This window comes from Xiphophorus couchianus, chromosome 6, assembly GCF_001444195.1.
Source record: "Xiphophorus couchianus chromosome 6, X_couchianus-1.0, whole genome shotgun sequence".
In the NCBI taxonomy this organism is placed as follows: Eukaryota; Metazoa; Chordata; class Actinopteri; order Cyprinodontiformes; family Poeciliidae; genus Xiphophorus; species Xiphophorus couchianus.
Window position 1 is genome coordinate 13340314 of NC_040233.1, and position 19799 is coordinate 13360112.

The window sequence follows — 19799 nt, forward strand, 5'->3', positions numbered from 1 at the left end:
AAAGTGAGACATGTATTTGGAAGTAAATCTCATCTACCCTGAACATCTGCTTCCACATGTTTGCTATGGAACAAACGTGTTTTATAGCATGTTTGTCGTTTGCTTAGTCAACAACGGATGACTTCTGACCTCTTTCTTCTATCCACCCTTCAAAATACACCAGATTTAGAGTGCCTGACTAACAGTTGTCCTATCAAAAGATTCACCCACATTAGGTATGCATTTTTGACTTTGTCACTGTTTTACAATGGCTAACTCTGACATACTCTTTCAGAGATTAAACAGTTGTTCATGAGCTGTTCAAAAACTGCTTCTTGACTTTCCTCAACTTTATCTTTGACCTGTTTAATGTGTTTCTTGGTATTCATGATGCTTTTTGTTCTTTAGCAAACCTCTGATGCCTTAGCAGAAGATAATTGGTACTGAGATTGAATTACACACAAGTGGACCTTTCTAAATACAGCAGTTGGTTTCACTGGATTTTTATCTCTGCATACAAGTGTAAAAGTGTTTGTATCCTTAATAAATATTTTGAAAATCGCCTGCCTGAAATTTTAACAAAAACATGGAAAGTTTTGTTGGCAACATGACAAAACATGAAAAAAAATCTGAGTTTAAACACTTTTGCAAAGTACTGTAGGAATTAAACCAATTTTTTAAATGAAGAAATGCACTTTTTCTTACCACGGCAAACATTGCCATTGTCAGGTTCAAACCCAGCCTTGCATGTGCAGCTACCAATAGGTACCATCCACTCTCCATCTCCGTTACAGTAGAGTTTTATCGGGACATCTACTTCCTCTGAGTTTGGGATGCAGATTCCTCTGGCAATGACCAAGGAGGTGCTTTCTGCCCCTGTCATGGTCTCTGGAAAGATCGCAAAGTTTTGGACCACACTCGGGCACTTCTTAAAAAACACCCTGACTGACAGCAGAGACATACAGGCACCGTAGTCCTGAAAGGCCAGGTAGAAGCCGTTTTTCGACAGTGGCCCAAAGCTGCGCACCTCTGTGTTGACTTTCATTAGGCGCCCACCAAAGTCCACCTGAGAAAAGCTTTCATCTGCAGCAATGGTGTCCACCTTGAGGTAGGGGGCCTCCATCCAGAAGGCTGTTCCTTTGGTGGCAATGACAGAATCAGTTTCATAGTAGTACAGATTAAACGTCTCCTTGCAGGAGCCGGGGACATTTGGAATGGAGCTGCAGTCGCGCACTGTGAATCGTATCTCCACATAGATCCGCTGCGCACCACGGCGATCAATGAAGGTCGTGAGGAGCCAGTTGTTCTGGCTGGGCTCGAAGACATTGCACACTTGGTAGGTCCTTATGGTGTTAAGGTTTTCATCGTAGCCACTCACTTCCTCCCACTACAGAAAGAGAAAAAGAGAGACAATTGTACATGGCGGATTAGTAATCATTTATGATCGAGCTGTGATGTTTTCTTTTTCCCAAATTCTTTCTGTTAATATTAGCTAAGCTGCAGAGAGTCTGTGCACATATCACTACCTTCCCCTGAGGCACTAAATATGAATTTTCTGGCTAAATTAACAAAAATGCATTGGCCCACTGAGTGATGAGGCTTATTCATCCTTTGAGGATACGTGAACATCTCCTTTCCATGGAATAATAAACAACTGTCTGAGTGCGGTTACAGAAAAATGCCACTTCCTCATCTTGTTCTCTAAATGTACTCACAGCTGTAAAATATATGTCCTCCCATTGCATCAGCAATAACTGAGTAATTACCGTGGTTGCACTGCTATGTGCTATCTATGCTAAGTGATGCTGGGCACTGAGTTGATGCATTAAAACTACAGTGTGTAACAAATTTTAGATTATGCACTGCTGAATTACAATTAGACAGAGACAGTCTACATGGCAGCCAAGCGCCCATCTGATGGAGAGTCACTTGTGTGCAGACAGAGTTGAGATACGCTGTAGGCCATTTATTGCAGGTGTGACCCAGAAAGGGTGCTGGATGAGCATCAGAAGGGCCTTAAGGAGTTAACTCAGAGCACCAAATCAAGATGAAAATACGCCATTAATATTTGGTTGGAATCACTGAGAACTGGGAGGAGAAATGGCAAACAAAAAGAAACTTTCCTCAAGAGCTTGTGTTTAGAAAAATGTACTAATACAGCAATTGGACACTGGTACAAAGGTAAATTGTGGTCCAATTGATCCAAATGGAGATTTACTGCTTGAACTTTCAAAATAAATATGTCAGAAGAAAACACACAGGCATACTCGACTTATACAAACAGATTGGTGGACCTGTCTTGTGAAACAACAAAAAGTGAAACTGTCTCTGTAGAATACAAGGTCATGTTTGCAAATATTAAACATAAAAAGCTTTGCAATAAACTGGTTTTCAGCTTTTGTAGGCTTTTGAATATTTTCTTGGCAGAAGAGTGACACATAAGGCCTTGAAAAGTACAAAACTTAACCATCTTTGATATCGTTGCACAATTCAAGCACTGCTTTCAGTATTCTCACAGAATAATGTTAATGTTGTTTATCCATGAAAGAAAAACAAAACCAACAACAGCCTCTTTCAAAAGTATGAATTTATCGATTTGTATCTACTGCCATCATATTCCATGAGTATGTGGCCTACTTTGTTTTATTTGGGTTGTTTTAAATTGCTACTATCAGCACCTCTTCTGTCCCTTTGTTTGCTAACCAGAGTTAACCTTTTGCTAGAACTTGATGCTGATTTTTGACCTCAGAAATATAGTAATATGACTACTGTATAGCGACACTGAACATGCATAAATAACACAAGGTCTTGAAAAGTACAGGAACATATAATCTTCAATGAAAAGTAAACAAAAAAAATCCAAAACCTTAGTACTGGATAATCTAAGCTCTAAGCTCACAGATTGATAAGTCACAGCTCAGGCAGATAGATACAACCAGGAGTAAACATACTTTCAAATGTTTTGTTTGAGAGAGATAGCAGTGAAGTTTGGACATTATATATCAGTTGGTGTTGTGCTGTATTGGGAATAGATGTTTTAGACAACAAAAATCAGCTAAAATAACAGACTGTATTATATATGCACTTTCATAAGAGACCATTAATAAATTGGCCACTTTCTCAATCAAAATATGTTTGTGTCAATTTAGAAAAGTATTTGAGCAGATAGTGCTGTCTGTATCGACCTGCCTTATCAGCTGCAACTTTTCTGGTCACCACATATACAGTATCTAAGCTTGCCATGAGGGAGGTAAACATTTTGATCTTTTATGACAGACTGTCCAATGGCATCAAGATTGGTACATTAATGTGCTTTTGTAGGTGTCTCTCTCAACTCCTGAATCCACTGGGATAATTTAAAAAAGGACAAGGATGTTCCATCTTCAATTTTATTGGAAAAGTGGCACAAAAAAATCCAAAGACTTATTCCATTCCTGGTGGTCACTGATTTATTCAGTGGAGTGATGAGTTGTAGCTTATCAGTGTAACTCAGCACACACTCTTCTGCATAGTAAAATGGATGTTGCTCATCTAAACCAGCAACAAATTTAACAATAATCACTTATGAGATTTCGATGTTCAGTATTCACTAATATTCTCATTAACAGAACCTCTAAAATGTATAAATTATCTATTTAACACTTTTTGGGATTTTTCTTATGTTATTTCATATCCTACTTAACAAAATATAGTATATTCTTTATACTCTGCTTACATATAGCAGCTTGGTTAAAAGAACTGTTTCTTTAAAAAATTATCATGCCAAAGATACAAATACCTGTAGGAGAAGAGAAGTTAATGAGATCTAGAGCGGAAGGAGTGGACCTCTAGTCAGTTCATGTTTCCTGTGTGCATACATCTCCTGGTGCTTCCTCCTTCCTCTGACCTTTAAAGCCCCACCTGCTCAATCAGGCTCAATAGAGCAGAGGAGAAATATCTGCTCTCCGCACATAGCCCTACAAACCAGTCAAGATCCAAAATTCTGCTCGATAACTCTATAAAATGATGTGAAATGACTGGAACGGGATGGATGTGAACCATCTGATTTTAATATAGATGATGAAACTATTTGTTGCAAGGCACATATTCAGAGGAAAACAGAAAGGTTCAAACCAAGTGAGGACATGTACAGGGTGGAGTGGGAAGATACATGATGAACAGAGAAACTGCTGACATGATAAATGAGTTTACAGAAATCTGAGGTGCAAATTAAAGCCTTTTTTCCTCAACGCAGCTCCCTCAGTGCCCACTTCACTTCGCTCTCCTCCCCCCTCTTCCACTCTCTTCTCCCATCTCTGCTCTGTAATGACCATTCATCAGCATTACAGGAACCTGTCCCTTTCAGCACTGCCTGTTCATTAATACAGCCAGCCCTAGGCTCCTCGGCACCCGTCTGCTCTGGTCTAGGAGGGGGTCCTCACCGCCTCTCGTCTAGCCAAATGACCACCATATTTCACGCCAGAAAGGGGCCTGAGGCGTCTCCAATAATGCCCATCCACAATCTGTCTAGAAATTCATTGGCTCACATAATAATGAAATACATTTTTTTTATTTCCTACTCAGTAGATATTCAGTGTCACCACTGTGTCAAACACAAGTCAAACTATTACAGGAGCCCTGGTTATTTAGCAGATAACACACTTTCGCCTCATCCCTTTAGCGGTTTGCATTTCTACACCGTTTACACCTGTGTGCTCGAAGAGAGTGGTGTTTGTAATTTGATAGTTTACCGACAACATATTGATTTGCTGGCTCTTGTTTTGCTACAGAGAGCTTGAGGGTACCTGCCACATTTCTGCTTGTGCAGGTCTAAAACATTTGATTACTGAGGGTATCGACATTTTTCTGTGTTCTTCAGTGTCTATGTAATTTCCTCACCACTAAAGGATCCTCGTCGCATGCATTTAGAACACAGGGACAGTATTCCAGAGAGCATGTCTTTGTCACACCAAGGTATTTCTCTTTTATTGCTTTTTCCTCCAGTCCTTTACATTATTCAAACCAAATGTCTCTATCTGACATCTCTTTGACCCCTGAAAAGAGAGGGCATCATCATCTGTCACCTTAAAGATAATGGAATTCTCTGATCCTTGCATCTATTTTTTCTTTAATAATTTGAGAATAAAATAGCTCAAGGCCTAAACTGTATATGTTTAGACCATGCGTTACAGACTACAGAATAGATTTATGCAGTCTGTATCAACATGTTTCTAAAGGAAAAAGTAATGAGAAGTTATAGGAAAGGACAATAAGGTAAGAGGCAAGGAAGAAATCAACTTGTAGACTCGCTTCTTGTTGCTATTTTTGCCTATAAGATATACAATAAAATAATTTTAAAAAATAATACTGAGTAACAAAACTTAATGTATCAGCTCGTGGAAAATGTTGAGAAGTTGCTATATTTTTATTACAGTTGGATGAGACAAATCAGAAGAACATGGGGCTTGCAAAGTAGAAATATAAAAATGTAACAGGATCTTTGGTATATCTCTGAGAAGTCCAGTGTTTGGTATTATGCCAAGGAACCATCTGCCTGGTCAAAGAACTCTACTATTTCTGATTGGGAGGTTAACAGTGGTCAGACGTCCAAGTCAAAATTGTTGAAGAAGGTTGTTTGTGGCAACAAAAACTATAGATTTTTTTTCCAACTTGCCTAAGGACATTTGTTAGTGGAGACATATGGATAAATTTGTGCACAGGCACCTCACATCATTATTTCACACGAGAAGCAGAACATTTAAAACTCTTCAGCATAGAAAGTTTTTCTTAATAGAGGATATTCTTTTGCCAAAGAATTGAGATTGTAGATGGACAATTACCAGTGAAGAAAACAACAGTTTGTTAGTGTGGACAAGTCCAAATACGCACAACATTTACTGTACTTTAACATCAATATTGAAACTGAACAGCAAACAGTTTTGCTGATGAAACACTAGGCAAACACTAACAGCCAGTTTTCGCAAAATGCTCATTTTGTAAGCCCAGTGAAAGTAATCACTGACTTCGCTCTAATAGCTCTGATTTAACAGATGCACAGGAGACACCTTTGCTCTACCCCTGGTAGTTAAATGTGAGCCTTCTGTGTCTGTGTATGTGTGTCATTATAGCAGCACTCTTTTATAGGCATTAAGCAGCAAGGAGTTGCAGGAGCTATGAATTCACAGAGCACTTAATGTTGTGTTAATGACCGGTGACAGCTAGCTGAGCTGGAGAAGAGAGGGTGGAGTAATGCAGGAGACAGAGTCAGAAAAAGAAACACAAGAAAAAATGTGGCTAGGAGTTTTCAAGAGTGTGTTACCCTCCCCACAGCCTCAGATCACTGTCTATATTCACAAAAACACTCATCAAAAGGATTAATTCCCATTACCATTAATGACTAAAATAACATAGAACAACTTAGACTGCTGGATTCTAGCTCCAAAAGACTGCATCATTCGATGATGAGCTTGAGACATGCATATCTCCAGTCACAGCTGGGTGAACTGACTGTTCAGAACAGAACATGCGCATAATACCTATGAAACAAATGAATCAGTTGGGAAGGCCATGGCAGAAACTGGACAAAATCATTACTTTTGGAGATCTGAAATTAAATTTAAGAAAGGATAAGCTTGGATCAGAATGTACTGTATGTATTGGAGTGTATTTCTTTGACACATTTGATTTTTGCAGATTGCTTTACCTATTAATTTAAATTTGGCCAATTACACTATGCTTTAAAAATTACGGAACTACCTGCTTAAAAACAAACGATAGCAAAATAAAAAAAAATAAAAATAAAATATTCACGTTTAAATTTAATGTTCCAAAACTATTTTGAAGTAGCTGTCATGTTCAAGTCAAATCCCTTTTGGAGAAATTGTGGAATACGCCAAAATTGAGCTATTTGAGCACGTTTGAAACATCAGCCTTGGGAGGTTGTTTTAATGTCAAACAATGTGGTGGTGTAATGATTTTGGTTTCTGCTTTCAGGCGTCAGGATCTTGACGCCTGAAAGGACAGGATCTTACCTAATGTAACTGATACAAAGTTAAATTCTGCCCTCTAATAGAACAGCCTGAAGGAGATTATCCAACTAACAGCTTGTGATCAGCTTAATTGGGTTTTTCAGATCTAAAGGACACCAGTACATCTATTGATTTTTGATGGCCATAAAAAACAAATATTCCCAAAAATAAATAAAGAAATAATAATAATAAAGAAACGCAACAAAGTGAAAGTTTGGGATTGGCCAAGTCTAACTCCAGACTTAAGTCACACTGCTGCCAGGTATTACACGCTTAATGACAGTTATTGCTGCAAACAGAACTACAAACAGGGTAAGGAGGCAATTCCTTTTTACTTATGGGCAAGTTGGTTTTGATAGTCGTTTTTCCCTTGATAAACTATGGCATTTGAAAACTGCTTTCTGTATTAATTCAAGTTGTATTGGAATTTGTTGAATAATCTGCAAAATTAGGTGTGAAAAAAAAATCATAAGTAAATAAATGTGAAACCAGGGCAAATACTTATTCATGCTATGGGTGTTCAATGACAGTTTTAATTATACGCCAGTTTTGTTTGTGAGAATACATCTCGCTCTATTTGTTTGAACATATTTATTAAGTAACATTTTAAGTATACCTTTAATTGTAAAATGATCTTCAGTGATAAAGCCAGTCAACGTATACAGTCAAGGTTTGTCTGTTTGTACCTTAAATACACAACCATATAGACAGGGCTTGACAAGTTTCAGCTCATCATTCACTCTCAGCTAATTCACTCGACAGGGAAGCCTGAATAGCGAAGCATCTACTTTGCTGATCTTTAACCTCTTGTCTGCTATCTGAAGCTCAGTGGAGTTGCAGTCCAGGACTGCTTTTCAAATCCGTCAGCGCCAGTTAATTCAGCTACATGCTCAGGCAAACTGAACACAGATGGGCAATGAGCAACTCAGAGTACTTCCACATTTAAAGCGCTTCTGCTGTGAAAGGTCTGTGAAATGCCATTCTAAATAGTACAAGAGTGTCTGGAAAATGTTTGTTGAATGGCCAGGCAACTGTGCAGTGTGATGATGTGCTTTTACAGCAGGCCTTGTAAAAAGAGATGTATTGAGTAGTCAAAAATGACCAACCACTGCACCGACTATGCTCCCTGATGCAGTTTACAACTTTGACCTCAGCCTTCAAAAGAATATAAATGCAAAGCAAGATTTTTCTTTTCAACATGCTCACTACAGAATACCTGGACTCAGTGCTTTGCAAAAACACCCACACCCCTCAAACGTTTTCATATTTTGCCATGGTTCATCCACAATCTTTAGTGTATTTTTTTAACCTTAATATGTGATAGACCAACATAAAATACTGCATAATTATGAAGTGGAATGACAAGACTGCATAGCTCTTCAAATGATTTGAAAATTAAACCTTTATAGTTCACTGAGTTAATTCTTTATAAAACCATATTTCACTGCAATAATCTCTGCAGGCCCTTTAGGTTATGTCTTTACTGGCTGCAGATTTTTATTTATGTATTTATTTAAATAAATGTCTTGCAAAACAACTCAGACTCAGTCAAGCTACTGAAGAGCACCCATCAACATCAACTTTCACGTCTGGAAGCAAAGGAGGATTTGGGCCTTGACTACCGTTGTGTCATTCTAACATATTCTGCTTTGATCTAATCTCTTCAGTTTTAGCTCTGGCTCTATGTTTAGGGCAATTGTCTTACTACAAGTTGAAACTCTGCACCATTTGTGAGTCTTTGTCCTGGATTTAGTTTCAGCTTCCCTGTCCCTACTGAAGAGAAGTGTTGCTACAGCATAATGCTGGTACCAACCATCATGTGGGGACTGTGTTTATAGTAATTTCATCTTTTTACAAGAGACGTTGCTTTGCATGTTTGCTACTGAGTTAAATTTTGGTCATATGTTTGCTGCTTCCTCAGGATGGCTTGTGGCTACATCACAAAAGGGCATTTTTGGCTTTCTTTAAACAATGACTGTCTTTTAGCAACTCTTCCATAGTTTTGTGGCGTGCATGACTTATCGCTGTCCCCACAATATATTCTACTGCCTCAATTGTGGATCTCTAAAGCTCTTCCAGAATGACATTGGATTAATTGCTTCTTGGATTAATGCTCCCTTTTTGCTATGTGCCTCAAATGCTTCAATTCTTTAAATAAAAACTGTCCCTTCCTCATCCATCAGAGTAAAACTAAAATGGGGGTGGAGCCTTGTCCAAGAATGTTTTTCATTTTACTTTCTTGGGATGGACATCTTAACAATGAGGGTATTTAATATTCATGACAACCTAACATTGGGCTGATGCAGGGAGAAAGTACTTCTACAGAATATTTTTTAAATAATTAGGCATGAATAAAACCTCATTTTAGGAGTGCTCTTTTGATAGGAAAAAGAAAGATGGAAAAAGTGACACGCACATTTAAAATTCATAAGGACAAGGTCTTGGAAGGACAGCAGATTAAAGGTGGACATGAAAAGAGATAAGAATTGAACTCTTTTTGCCCCTGCTTCTCAGTTTTTGCAAAGCTCTCTGCTGACAGTAATCAGAAGCCAGATCGCTGTTTTTTCTTTAAAGGCTGGTTTAAATCTCTGTGACTTATGAGAATATTTGCATTTCAATCTTCAAGTCTCTTCCCCGAAGTCGATGTTACATAAAACAATACCTGGTCCACTTTCGTACAATGACCGCCGCTTCATTCCCTCCGCTTCCCTCAGAAACTTTCGAGAGCCATGCACATAGTCTCTCATAAATTCACTTACACACGCACACACGCCCACCCACAAAAAGCCGGACTGCAGCTTTTAAAATATGCAGTGGCATGATTGCTATTATCATTTCTGATCAGCTGCGTTATTGAATGAATGCTGCTGTCAGGGCTGTTGCATGGGAATGATTATTTTGCGGGGCATCTGAGACCTAGTTACGCCTGGCTGAATGTGATGGATGGGGAGGAAATGGTGATGTCTGAAACACTCCAGGTCCTGCCAGATCCAAGCCACTCTATAATTACAGTCACACAGTTTGTCGGAGCCCAAGTAGAGTTCTGCCCATCTGGCTGGATGCAGAAAAATGAGTCTTATGAAAGCTCTCCCTCCCTGATCACACCCAAAATATCATTAACACGTTTAAAGAAGGATGACTTTATGTTGAGACTTTGTGCTTAAAGAAAAGCACTGCAAATCATTTCATGTGCATGTTTTTTTTAAAGGTTTTGTTGGCTCTAGTGGCCTTTATTTGATAGTTAATTGACAGGAAAGTGGATAATTAGAGAAGGGAAAGACATGCGGCAAAGGTCGCCAGGCCGGGAATCGAACCTGCGACAGCCGCGTCAAGGACTAAGGCCTCCATATATGGGTTGTGCTTAACCCCTGCGCCACCACAGCACACCCATGTTTTTGTTTTTTATCAAGATCCAAATGTGTTTATACTGTAAAAGATGCACAGTTGTGTTTTTACTTAAAGGCAAATGTTTTTGCTCAATTACCTGACAGCAAAAAAACACTGAAATCGTAAAAATGAGCAACCGACACACTCTTACGCCACCCAAGTTTGATAAGATTATTAATGATTGCACTTTTGTTTCTGACCCATCTGCTTGAAAGCAGCCATCTTTAAAGCCCACCTATTTCAAAGACATTGAATGTTTTGATTTGAGAAGAACAGTTAATAATCGCAACCCTCGAAGTCTGGCTTCCATTCTGATTTCACTCAAATTGCAGGCTGAAGGAAGTAAATCGGAGATTTAATTATTTCATTATCACTACAAGCAGAATTCAGACACAAGTGGGTGGTGGAGTGCAAACAAAGATGTTTGATGTGGAAACAGAGACACAAACAAATTAAATTTAATTATTGATTTAAATACAACATAATTAGAACATATTAATGAATATACCTCAACTGAAAAAAAAAAAAAAATCTGAGTGGGGGAGATTAAGCAAGAATGAAAGGTTTACTTCTATTTCAGCCAACTACAGAGGGCATCTAAAAATGCAGTTCCAGTGGGTACCATGGCAGACACACAATTACTCCTGTGGAAAAAAGCCAAAGACATCCCAGAGCTACTCCCACACACTCCTCCAAATTCATACTAAATTAATATGAGATTATTTTTTGCCAAAGCTATCACTTTGTTCTTTTATTTACTTCTTGAAAAAAAAAAATGCTCTTTTATCTCCACCCCTCCAAGAGAATTCCCCAGTGTCAAATAAGAAATGGGAATCATGCAGGAAGGAAATCAATAATAGAGGCAGCCATATGTTCCTTTGGATATTTCATTTTAAAAAGGTTAAAATGAAAAGCAGCAAAAGCCGGGAAAAAATCTAATGAGTTTGATAAAGCTTGTAGTAAGTCTATTCCATTTTTTTTCTGTAAACACGAAATCATTATGTAAAAAGAATTAAAAATGTCTGGACTAATACTTATACAAATCTCGGAATGCACAGAAAAATTGGCTGGTGACTGGATTCAACCTGTCCTTATCTGTAATCAGTCGGTCGGAAATCCAGTGCGTTATGTCTGGTGAACATAACATGAATTAGAGCTAATGGTTTGGGCTAAAAATAACATTTCTTTGGGTAGAAGTTGTTTCTGCAGGAGAAGAGATTTGTTTTGAGTATAATCTATGTGTTTAAAAGTGAGGTCAGAGGAAAAGCAAAAGGAGAAAGTATTTTCTGCAAATACAATTTTTTCTATGGAAACATTGTGATTGCACAATTACACTGCGACTTGTAAGCGAGAAATGAGGTAGTCTATATGTGATATTGTTTTACTATATCAGCCAAAGACAATACAAGTAAAAATAAAAGGTAATTCATAAATAATTGAAATATTTACTTTTTCACGGAGGGGTTGGTTAAGACAGCTTTTTTTTCTTTAATCAGTTTAATCGTCATTAACAAACTGACTTTCAGATTTAGTCTAACGTCAACACACCTTAAAAGATGTGACCATTAAATGTGTAGGATGTAATCTTGTGTGAAGGGTGCAAACTGCTTTTTTGTAAGCAAGTCATTAAAGAAACTGCTTGGTAAGAAGCATGGAATTTTTTTGATGGTCTCTGGGAGTGCTGTAGAGTGGAAACTTGAAACTAAAGCTATGAATCACACACACAAAAAGATTTTCTAATGACTTTTATTTTTAATATCTGAGGAGGATGCAGCTGGTATAAAAAAATGATGAATTCAACATTGCAACAGATTCACTATCTGCACAGCTCAACCAGACCAATCTACTTTTTGCAATGAAAAACACAGAATGAATACAAGTTGACGTGAACACAACCATGTAGAGGGAAAAAAAACCACATCAGGGATTTGTTGTCATAACATTCTAATAGCCATGCTGGGTAAATGTGTCTGAGTATGAGTTCAGATCAAATTCAGCTGTCTGGCTATGCTCCTCAATCACACACGTATATCAAGGAGGTAAAAGAAAACAAGTCCCCCATTGCTACACCAATCTGATATCTGTGTCGCTATCAGAACAAACATGCACGGACCTTCTTTCATTCCAAATGCGATTCATCTCTGAAGACTTTGAAAAAGTCTAATGTCTGGTTAAACTAATTCACATTCATGTGAGCAGCTACCATCAGAGCATATGCACTTTTGCACACATTGAGGTCTGCATGCACATCCTGAAACCCCTCTTCTCACCTGATCTCTGCAAGCCGAGCCGCCATGACTCACTGTCATTTCTCTCCTCTCATCCCATTTCAGCTCATTCTCCACAAGTTCAGAGTTCACCCCCCATTCTGGGCTCTAGCTTCCTCTCAGTCCTTCTTTGTCTCTTTGTTATCAATGTTTCATTTTTGACCCTTATTCCCTACATTAAATCAGTCCCTTCTTTACGCTCACCCACCATTTTTTCGTTTGCATTTTCCTCAATTTACTCTTGCCTTTGGTATTTTTTGTTACCTCCTTTGAGCCACTGCTTGTATAACGGATGTACAACAGCGAATCAGAAAAAAACACTATTAAATGATCAGTTAAAACCCATACTTACATAGAATAGGTCAGAAGCCTTACTTGTCTTTAAAATCAGTACCGCAGATTCAATCATTTGTAAGACGACTAAAGGCTAACACAATCAGTGTAGACAGTCAAGATAGATGCCAGATTTTACTTCAGTAACAATCCTAGGCGGATGGCTTTAAATTTTTTATTTGCTTAAAGTGTTCTTTCAAGTTAGGTTTTTTGTGTTTTAGTTACAAGAATGAAGATCTTAAGTCTAAGTACACACTTTTTAAATCCCATTAAGGCTGCCATGGTGTCATGTATTTATTTTTTTCTCCAGCTGTTTCTGACTTATGAGATTTGCAATCAATCAGCTCCTTCTTCTTGTCACACTGCCTTCTACATGTTTTCATTTTCCTCAGTTTACATTATTCTTCTGCGTTCCTTTCCGCCCCCTAGAGTCCCTGTCTTTCAAGGTATGAATAATTGAGGCATATTGAGTTTGACCAGCAGATGGTAAGATGGGTGTTATGGATTTGTCCATGCTCTTTAGCAGGGTTCAGCTGCTGAGTGACACCTGTCCTGCTTGGGTCCACAGTAGCTCTGGGGAAGCATGGGCCACAGTGGGGGCAGATAGGCAGGGCACACCCACTAATGCATCTCCTCTAAAAGCAAATGTAGGTGAAAATCAATGACAACACTTACAGAATTTGTGTCTGAGGACAGACAAGTCCACATGTGAAAACACAAGTGAAAGTACTTAACATTATTTCAGTGTTAGGTCCATTCTTTGTTTTTTTATCTTTGCTATTTTATTTTTACGTGGGATCAGTGCAACCTCGCCAGACCAGATTTGATTTTCATAGAATAAATAAGTTTTGATGACTGCTTTTACTAAATTGACCAATTCAAGTTATTTTACAATTAAACAGCATGTTAGTCTATGCCATGAATGCTACTTTATAGGTATTGCAGTTAACTCCTGCTATCTGCTTTGCAAAGGTATAGCAAGTATGTGCATTTATACTTTTATTTTACCCATACCCTGTTAGTTGTGATAGATTTCTAGGAATACATTCCTAAAACATGGCATTTGCATTCAAGGGTGTGACTTTCAAGCAGTCACCCAAAGTGTTTTTGAGACATTCCACCTGCTCATTATTAACCTGTTGAAAACAGTCACATTGCCGTATATGGGCTTCCTTTGCCGAAAATACAAAAAATGGCAGTCTGACAATAAAAATGGCCTGATCATTCGAAGCAAACATGAGGATCTAAACATAGACTAATTACAGCCTACGCTGATTGCAAGCCGTCAATGCTTGTTCTAAGAGGATGTTTAATAAAGGCAGTGGTTATATAACTGTTATTTCATAAATACATGCAGACAAATATGTACAATTTGTTACGCTGGTTGTTTATAATTAAGTAGTTTTATAATTTGCTATGGCAGCGGTATGAGGTAACCCAGCTTAGCAGGCATTTACAAAAATTAAAAGTTATGGTATAACAGTTAAATAACTTCTGCTATGTTTTTTGTATCTGACCGAATATTTTAGATTTGCTTGCCATGCCTAAGTCTCCAATACGCCCAAATCATCTTCTTCATTTTATTCGCCCTCCAAACTGTCTATAACTCAAGTAACCTGCTGCATTTCTCCCTGCTAAATAGCACTGCTTGCGGTTTCACTGTCACCGCCACCCTCTGACTGCTTAACCTTCGAAAACTCCTGCCCCCGAGGCTCTCACCTCAGCTCTGTGACCTACCAGAGTCAGAGCAGTTAGCGTAAGCTTTCCTCCACACTGACATCACTGTATGTTGCTGGGCTAGACAGCCGTATTTTAGGGTTTCCTTGAAATTTACTTGGTCTTATAACCTCTTCTTTTGCATTTTTTGCTACTCTTCTCTAAATATGTTTCCACACCTTGAAATTTCCTCCAATGTCTGTTTCCTGTTTCTTGGATTTTCCTTCTTACTCCATACTGTTTCCTCTCTTTTCTCTCTCTGTCTCATCAACCCCCTCCTAGTGAAAGTTGTTCACTAGGAGCTCTTCACCCTTTCTGAAAAAACTTTATCAAATTATTTAGAACTTGTAAAAAAAAAGAAAGAAAATACTTTAAAAAAAACAAATAAAGACTTTCTCATTTATTTATTTTTCTTTTATATTGTTTTCAGAAAAGAAAAGAAAGGATGGAACAGTTATGCTTCTGAACCAGAATCACATATATGAAGCAGATGTTTTGTGGTAAAAAAAAGCATGTGAATTTCCTCTGTCTCCTCCAGTTTGCATCCATTTTCTACACTATAAAATTTCCTCCCTGGATGGTAGTACTGCATCACCTCGACATGTCATCTTTCTTATTGTCCTTTCAGTAAAGTGTCTATGTTTACATCTTGCACACAGGACAACAAGATTATGGTGAAAACTCAAGCAAGAAATTAGATAACAAAAGTAGGATAAGCTAAAATCCCAAGCATCCCTGCATTCAATTTTTCAGTAATCTGATTTTTTTTGCCACTTCTTTCCATGCTCCGTATCAGTACTGACAAATATTATCTAACAGTGACTTATGAGAGGAACTTCAATTGCCACCTTTATCAAGCTAAGTTATGAGGATGTTTAACAACCCCCTCTCCCACTGCAATGGCATCTGCAAAAAGCTTACAGCACAGGGAGGTGGATATGGGGATAAGTGATAGTCTGTGCTCTGCTAGCCTAGGAAAACTGACCTTTAAGAACAATTATTGAAAAATCAAAAAGTGACATAAAAAATGGCATAAGCCTAAACAAGTAGATTAAATGAATTAGTATTGAATCTCTAAAATTTATCATTGCCTTTTTCTTAAGTTCAGATTCCTAAAACGAGTTTAAATATAAAAACTAATTTCAATAGCTTAACTTTTAACAGTTGCTGCCTTTTATTTTAAATGTCTGCAACAACATTTTAAAGTTATAGTAGATCAAAATTAAAAAGCTCGCTTTGACTATAGTCTGGGGTTTCTTGGAGAACTAAAATGCTGATGGTGACTTAACGAAAAGCTTCAGACATCTGTCTTCATACAAATTTCTTATTGAGATTTCAACAGTGGACTTTACAAATTTTATGTTCTGTATATGGTTAAGGATTTTACTGGTTCTCGAAGCCCCATTTACTGTCAGGTCACTCAGCTGTTGTCATGAAGTGCGGGTGTGAGGTGGTGAGGCAGACGCTGTAGACCCAGATGAGATGAATAATGGATGTTTAATGATGAATAAGTCCAGCAACAAGCAGCAGGCACAAGGAAACATTGACCACGACTAGACTGAACATTGACAACTAGACTCGACATTGACGAGGACCCGACGAGGAACAAGGAACACCGGTGGAGTTAAATACACGGGAGGGTAATCACAGAAACGAGACACACCTGGGAACAATCAAGGGGAGGACAGGACAACGAAGAGACTTAAGGACACAGAAAACTCTAAATAAACACAGAAAAACACAGATCCTGACAGCTGTGTAGTGAAGCCTGTAGCAGTTCAGTGTAAACATGACATCTGAGGTGTAGGAGATGTCTTATTAAGACAGAAATATGTCTTATTTCTGTCTAGACAGAAATAAGACATATTTCTGTCTTATTTCTGAAGACAGAAACATTTATAACCAATATCACTGAAGTAATCTAAAACTGACAAAGGTAAAACTAAATAAAAATTGACCAATGAAAATCAAACATGGTTTCTAAATGTGGTTTAACAAAATCATTTTGGAAAAAAAAAACAAAAAAAAAACTAATAAAGCAGGTGTGTCTAATGGTTGCACATGAAAGATTGGAGAAAATATTTATATCTTGACAGTTGTAATAGGATTATTTAGATCTCATTCATGTAGGTGAAGTTTGTGTTGCTTTGTCAATAAATCCCATACATTGAAGTCTGGGACTATAACTTGATAAAATGTTTGAAGGTGTAAGGGAATACTAATAATGAAAGTTGGTTACATAAATGAAGTTTAAGAATTTATCCAAGAAAGTTTTGAGACAGACATACATAATATATTTTGTTCCCTAACAAGTAAGACAATACAATGTCTCACACATTTTAATGTATTTCTACTAGAGTTTTTTTAATTAATAAAAAAATATTTTTTTGTAATAGCACCATAAAAACAGGTTTTTGATGTGAATCCACTTTGCTTGACATGTTTCTTTTAAACAATTAACATTGCAAGGATAATAAGATTTATAATTCCAATTAAATTAGACAGAAACAAGACTGAAAACCTCAGAAAAGTCTCATTTACTGAGAGGAAAAGCACTCTTAGGATGCTGCTGTGCGTGCAAGCCATTCATGTCTCCTTTGTCATGTGGCTGCACAACAAGGTCAGAGGATATTTTCCATTCTGAGACTCCATATTTTATTAATCATACAGCTAAGCGAATGGCAGAGGGTGAGAAGCAGCGTGACAGAAAAGCAAGAAAGGGCGGACATTTTACTATAAAGGTGAGACGGAAAGAAAAGTAAAGGACAAGGGAGAGTGAAGCCCCCACAGAGCGGGAAATAGTTCATGCCATAGAAACAAAACAGTATGGGAAAATGAAACAGAAATGCATATTATAAAGACATATAATATTGTTGTTGTTTGAGCACATGTGTTTCTGCCCCTGGAGCTATCTGCCTTTTCTGCAGATGCTAACACATAAGTGTGCAATTGCATATTGCCAGCCCATTATACATTTGCACAGCTGACCCTGATGTCCTCATGTTTTCACATCCGGAATTAATCACACCACATCTGTGGTCCTTCAAAACTACCTTCAGCTCTGCGCAACAAAAATGGACTGACTAAAACACTTCCTACAAACTCTTACAGGAAAACTTAAAAAATAAATTATAATAAACTGAGGCATACAGAGACATGCATACACAGTGATTGTGCATTTAATTTTTTGTGTTATTTTGTGTAAATGTAAGAAATACATTCGCAAGGTTCACCAACTGCAACAAAATTACAGCTGGATTTACCTCATATTCATGTTCGAATATTACATCTAGCAGTTGTTCTGAGGTGAGGTTTAAGAATATGGAGCCAGTTGTCCATCACTTTTACATGCTCCATAACCACTGGTGCAGTCAGTGTCACTCTTATGAATGATAGTCCTATCACAATTCTCGAGACATGGTGCGGTATTCTTATGTCTGGAACACTCAATGTAGCCAAAAACTCAACCATAAATTGTTTGACCTGAAGGCAAATGGCCTGAACATGTGGTCAGCTGTGAGCTTTGTTAAATTTTGGACCATGGGCCCAATTTGTGGTTTAGACAATCCATGGTGATATAAAACTGAGATTTTTATATAGATTTTGATGCAGGTTTTGGAGTAGTTTCAAGTTCATTGCAGACTTATACTAGCAGTGTAAAAACCAGACAATTTATTCTAGGCTTTGCTTTGTACAAAAGGAGGGGATCCTTGGCTATTGAGAAACAAATACTTGTTGGAGAGGTGATCTTTCTTTTCTGTGCAAAGAGTCAATTAGGATCTTAAACTGAATGTCAATAGTCTCATCAAGTCAACAAACATTCTACACTTTTTGGCACTGCTCATAAAATATTTTGGTCAAAGTTACATATTTAAGGCTTTACATATATTTTTAATCTATTCTGGATACTTGAAAACAGATTTAATTAGTTAATTAAAAACTCCAAATTAACATGAATTTCATGCTCGTAATAACTGTTAGTACATTTTTGAGTGCAACTGTATATTTGAGCTTAACATCCCAAGTAACTTGTGCATGGACATGCAGTATTTTGCAAACTTACACTGAGCTGCACAGAAAGGAACTGTGCTATTCTCAGACTCTTCTGCTTTTGAAGCGGCACAAGTGTATTCTCCCTACAGCAGGTCTTAACCTTTGCAACAGCTTAAAAAAAACTGTGCTCAAAAAAGACAAAAAGCTCGGTGTGCCTGGAAGCTTGGTGAACTGAACAGACTGCAGTGGAAAAGGCCTCTGCTCAGTAGGTGTCAGTAAAGACTCATCTGGATATAAGGTATTTAATGATGGCAGTACTACAAAAATCAATAGCAAAAATTGTGTTCTTTCATTACATGTGAGGAGAAACTGATGGGGCCTTGTCACTGGCCCCAACAAAAGGATTAATAAAATAAAATAATAATAAAAAATAGATTTGCAAAAGCTAAACACACAGTCACAATTACGATATCTTTCTTAATTGTGACTAATAATGTGCAGCAGCATGTAATAGTTCAACAATGCATACAAGCGCTTTACATAGTAAAAACAGTAAATTACAAAGTTAAGTTATCTTCCATAAAAAAGAGTGGTTCCTAATTAAATGCACAAAATTAATAAAAGAGTCAGGCTCAAGATCCCTTGAATAATAAAAATAGTAGCTGACACTTTGCATAATTATAGCTATGAGATGTGTCAAGGGTCATTGCCCACATAAACATACAGATACACACACATGCATTGTTATTTTACGAATCAAGTTGTTTTAGTACTCCTTGAGGACACAAACAATAATACTAAAAATCTGGGCAGCCACAGTAGTCAGCCTTTAAACAAAGTCAAAGCTCTGTTCATCTGGTTTAGCACCAATAAAAGGTCTCTTTACACGGATATAAAATGCTTCATAAAGACCCAAAGAACCAGAAAATGCAGGAAACAGTCATTGTCTATCCTGAATAGTTCCTGCAATTTAAACCAATGTTGGGCTATGGAGCTTTTCAGTGGGGTTTTGAATTACATTTGTGAAAACTGGGTCTTAAAAATCTTTTAAGGTCCATTAGTGTAATAGGACAGCAATCTGTTTAACTGTTAACTTAGTTAATAAAAACAAACCGAA

The 19799-nt window shown here is 37.5% G+C and overlaps 1 protein-coding gene across 2 annotated transcripts in view; it reads right to left on the bottom strand.

Moving 5' to 3' along the window:
• ephb1 (EPH receptor B1) overlaps positions 1-19799 on the bottom strand; it is a 173535-nt gene that overhangs the window by 95403 nt on the left and 58333 nt on the right. For both annotated transcript variants that reach the window (XM_028021343.1, XM_028021342.1), the window contains exon 3: positions 685-1366. In XM_028021343.1, coding sequence (XP_027877144.1) covers positions 685-1366 — 682 coding nt within the window. The remainder of the gene's footprint in view (positions 1-684; positions 1367-19799) is intronic.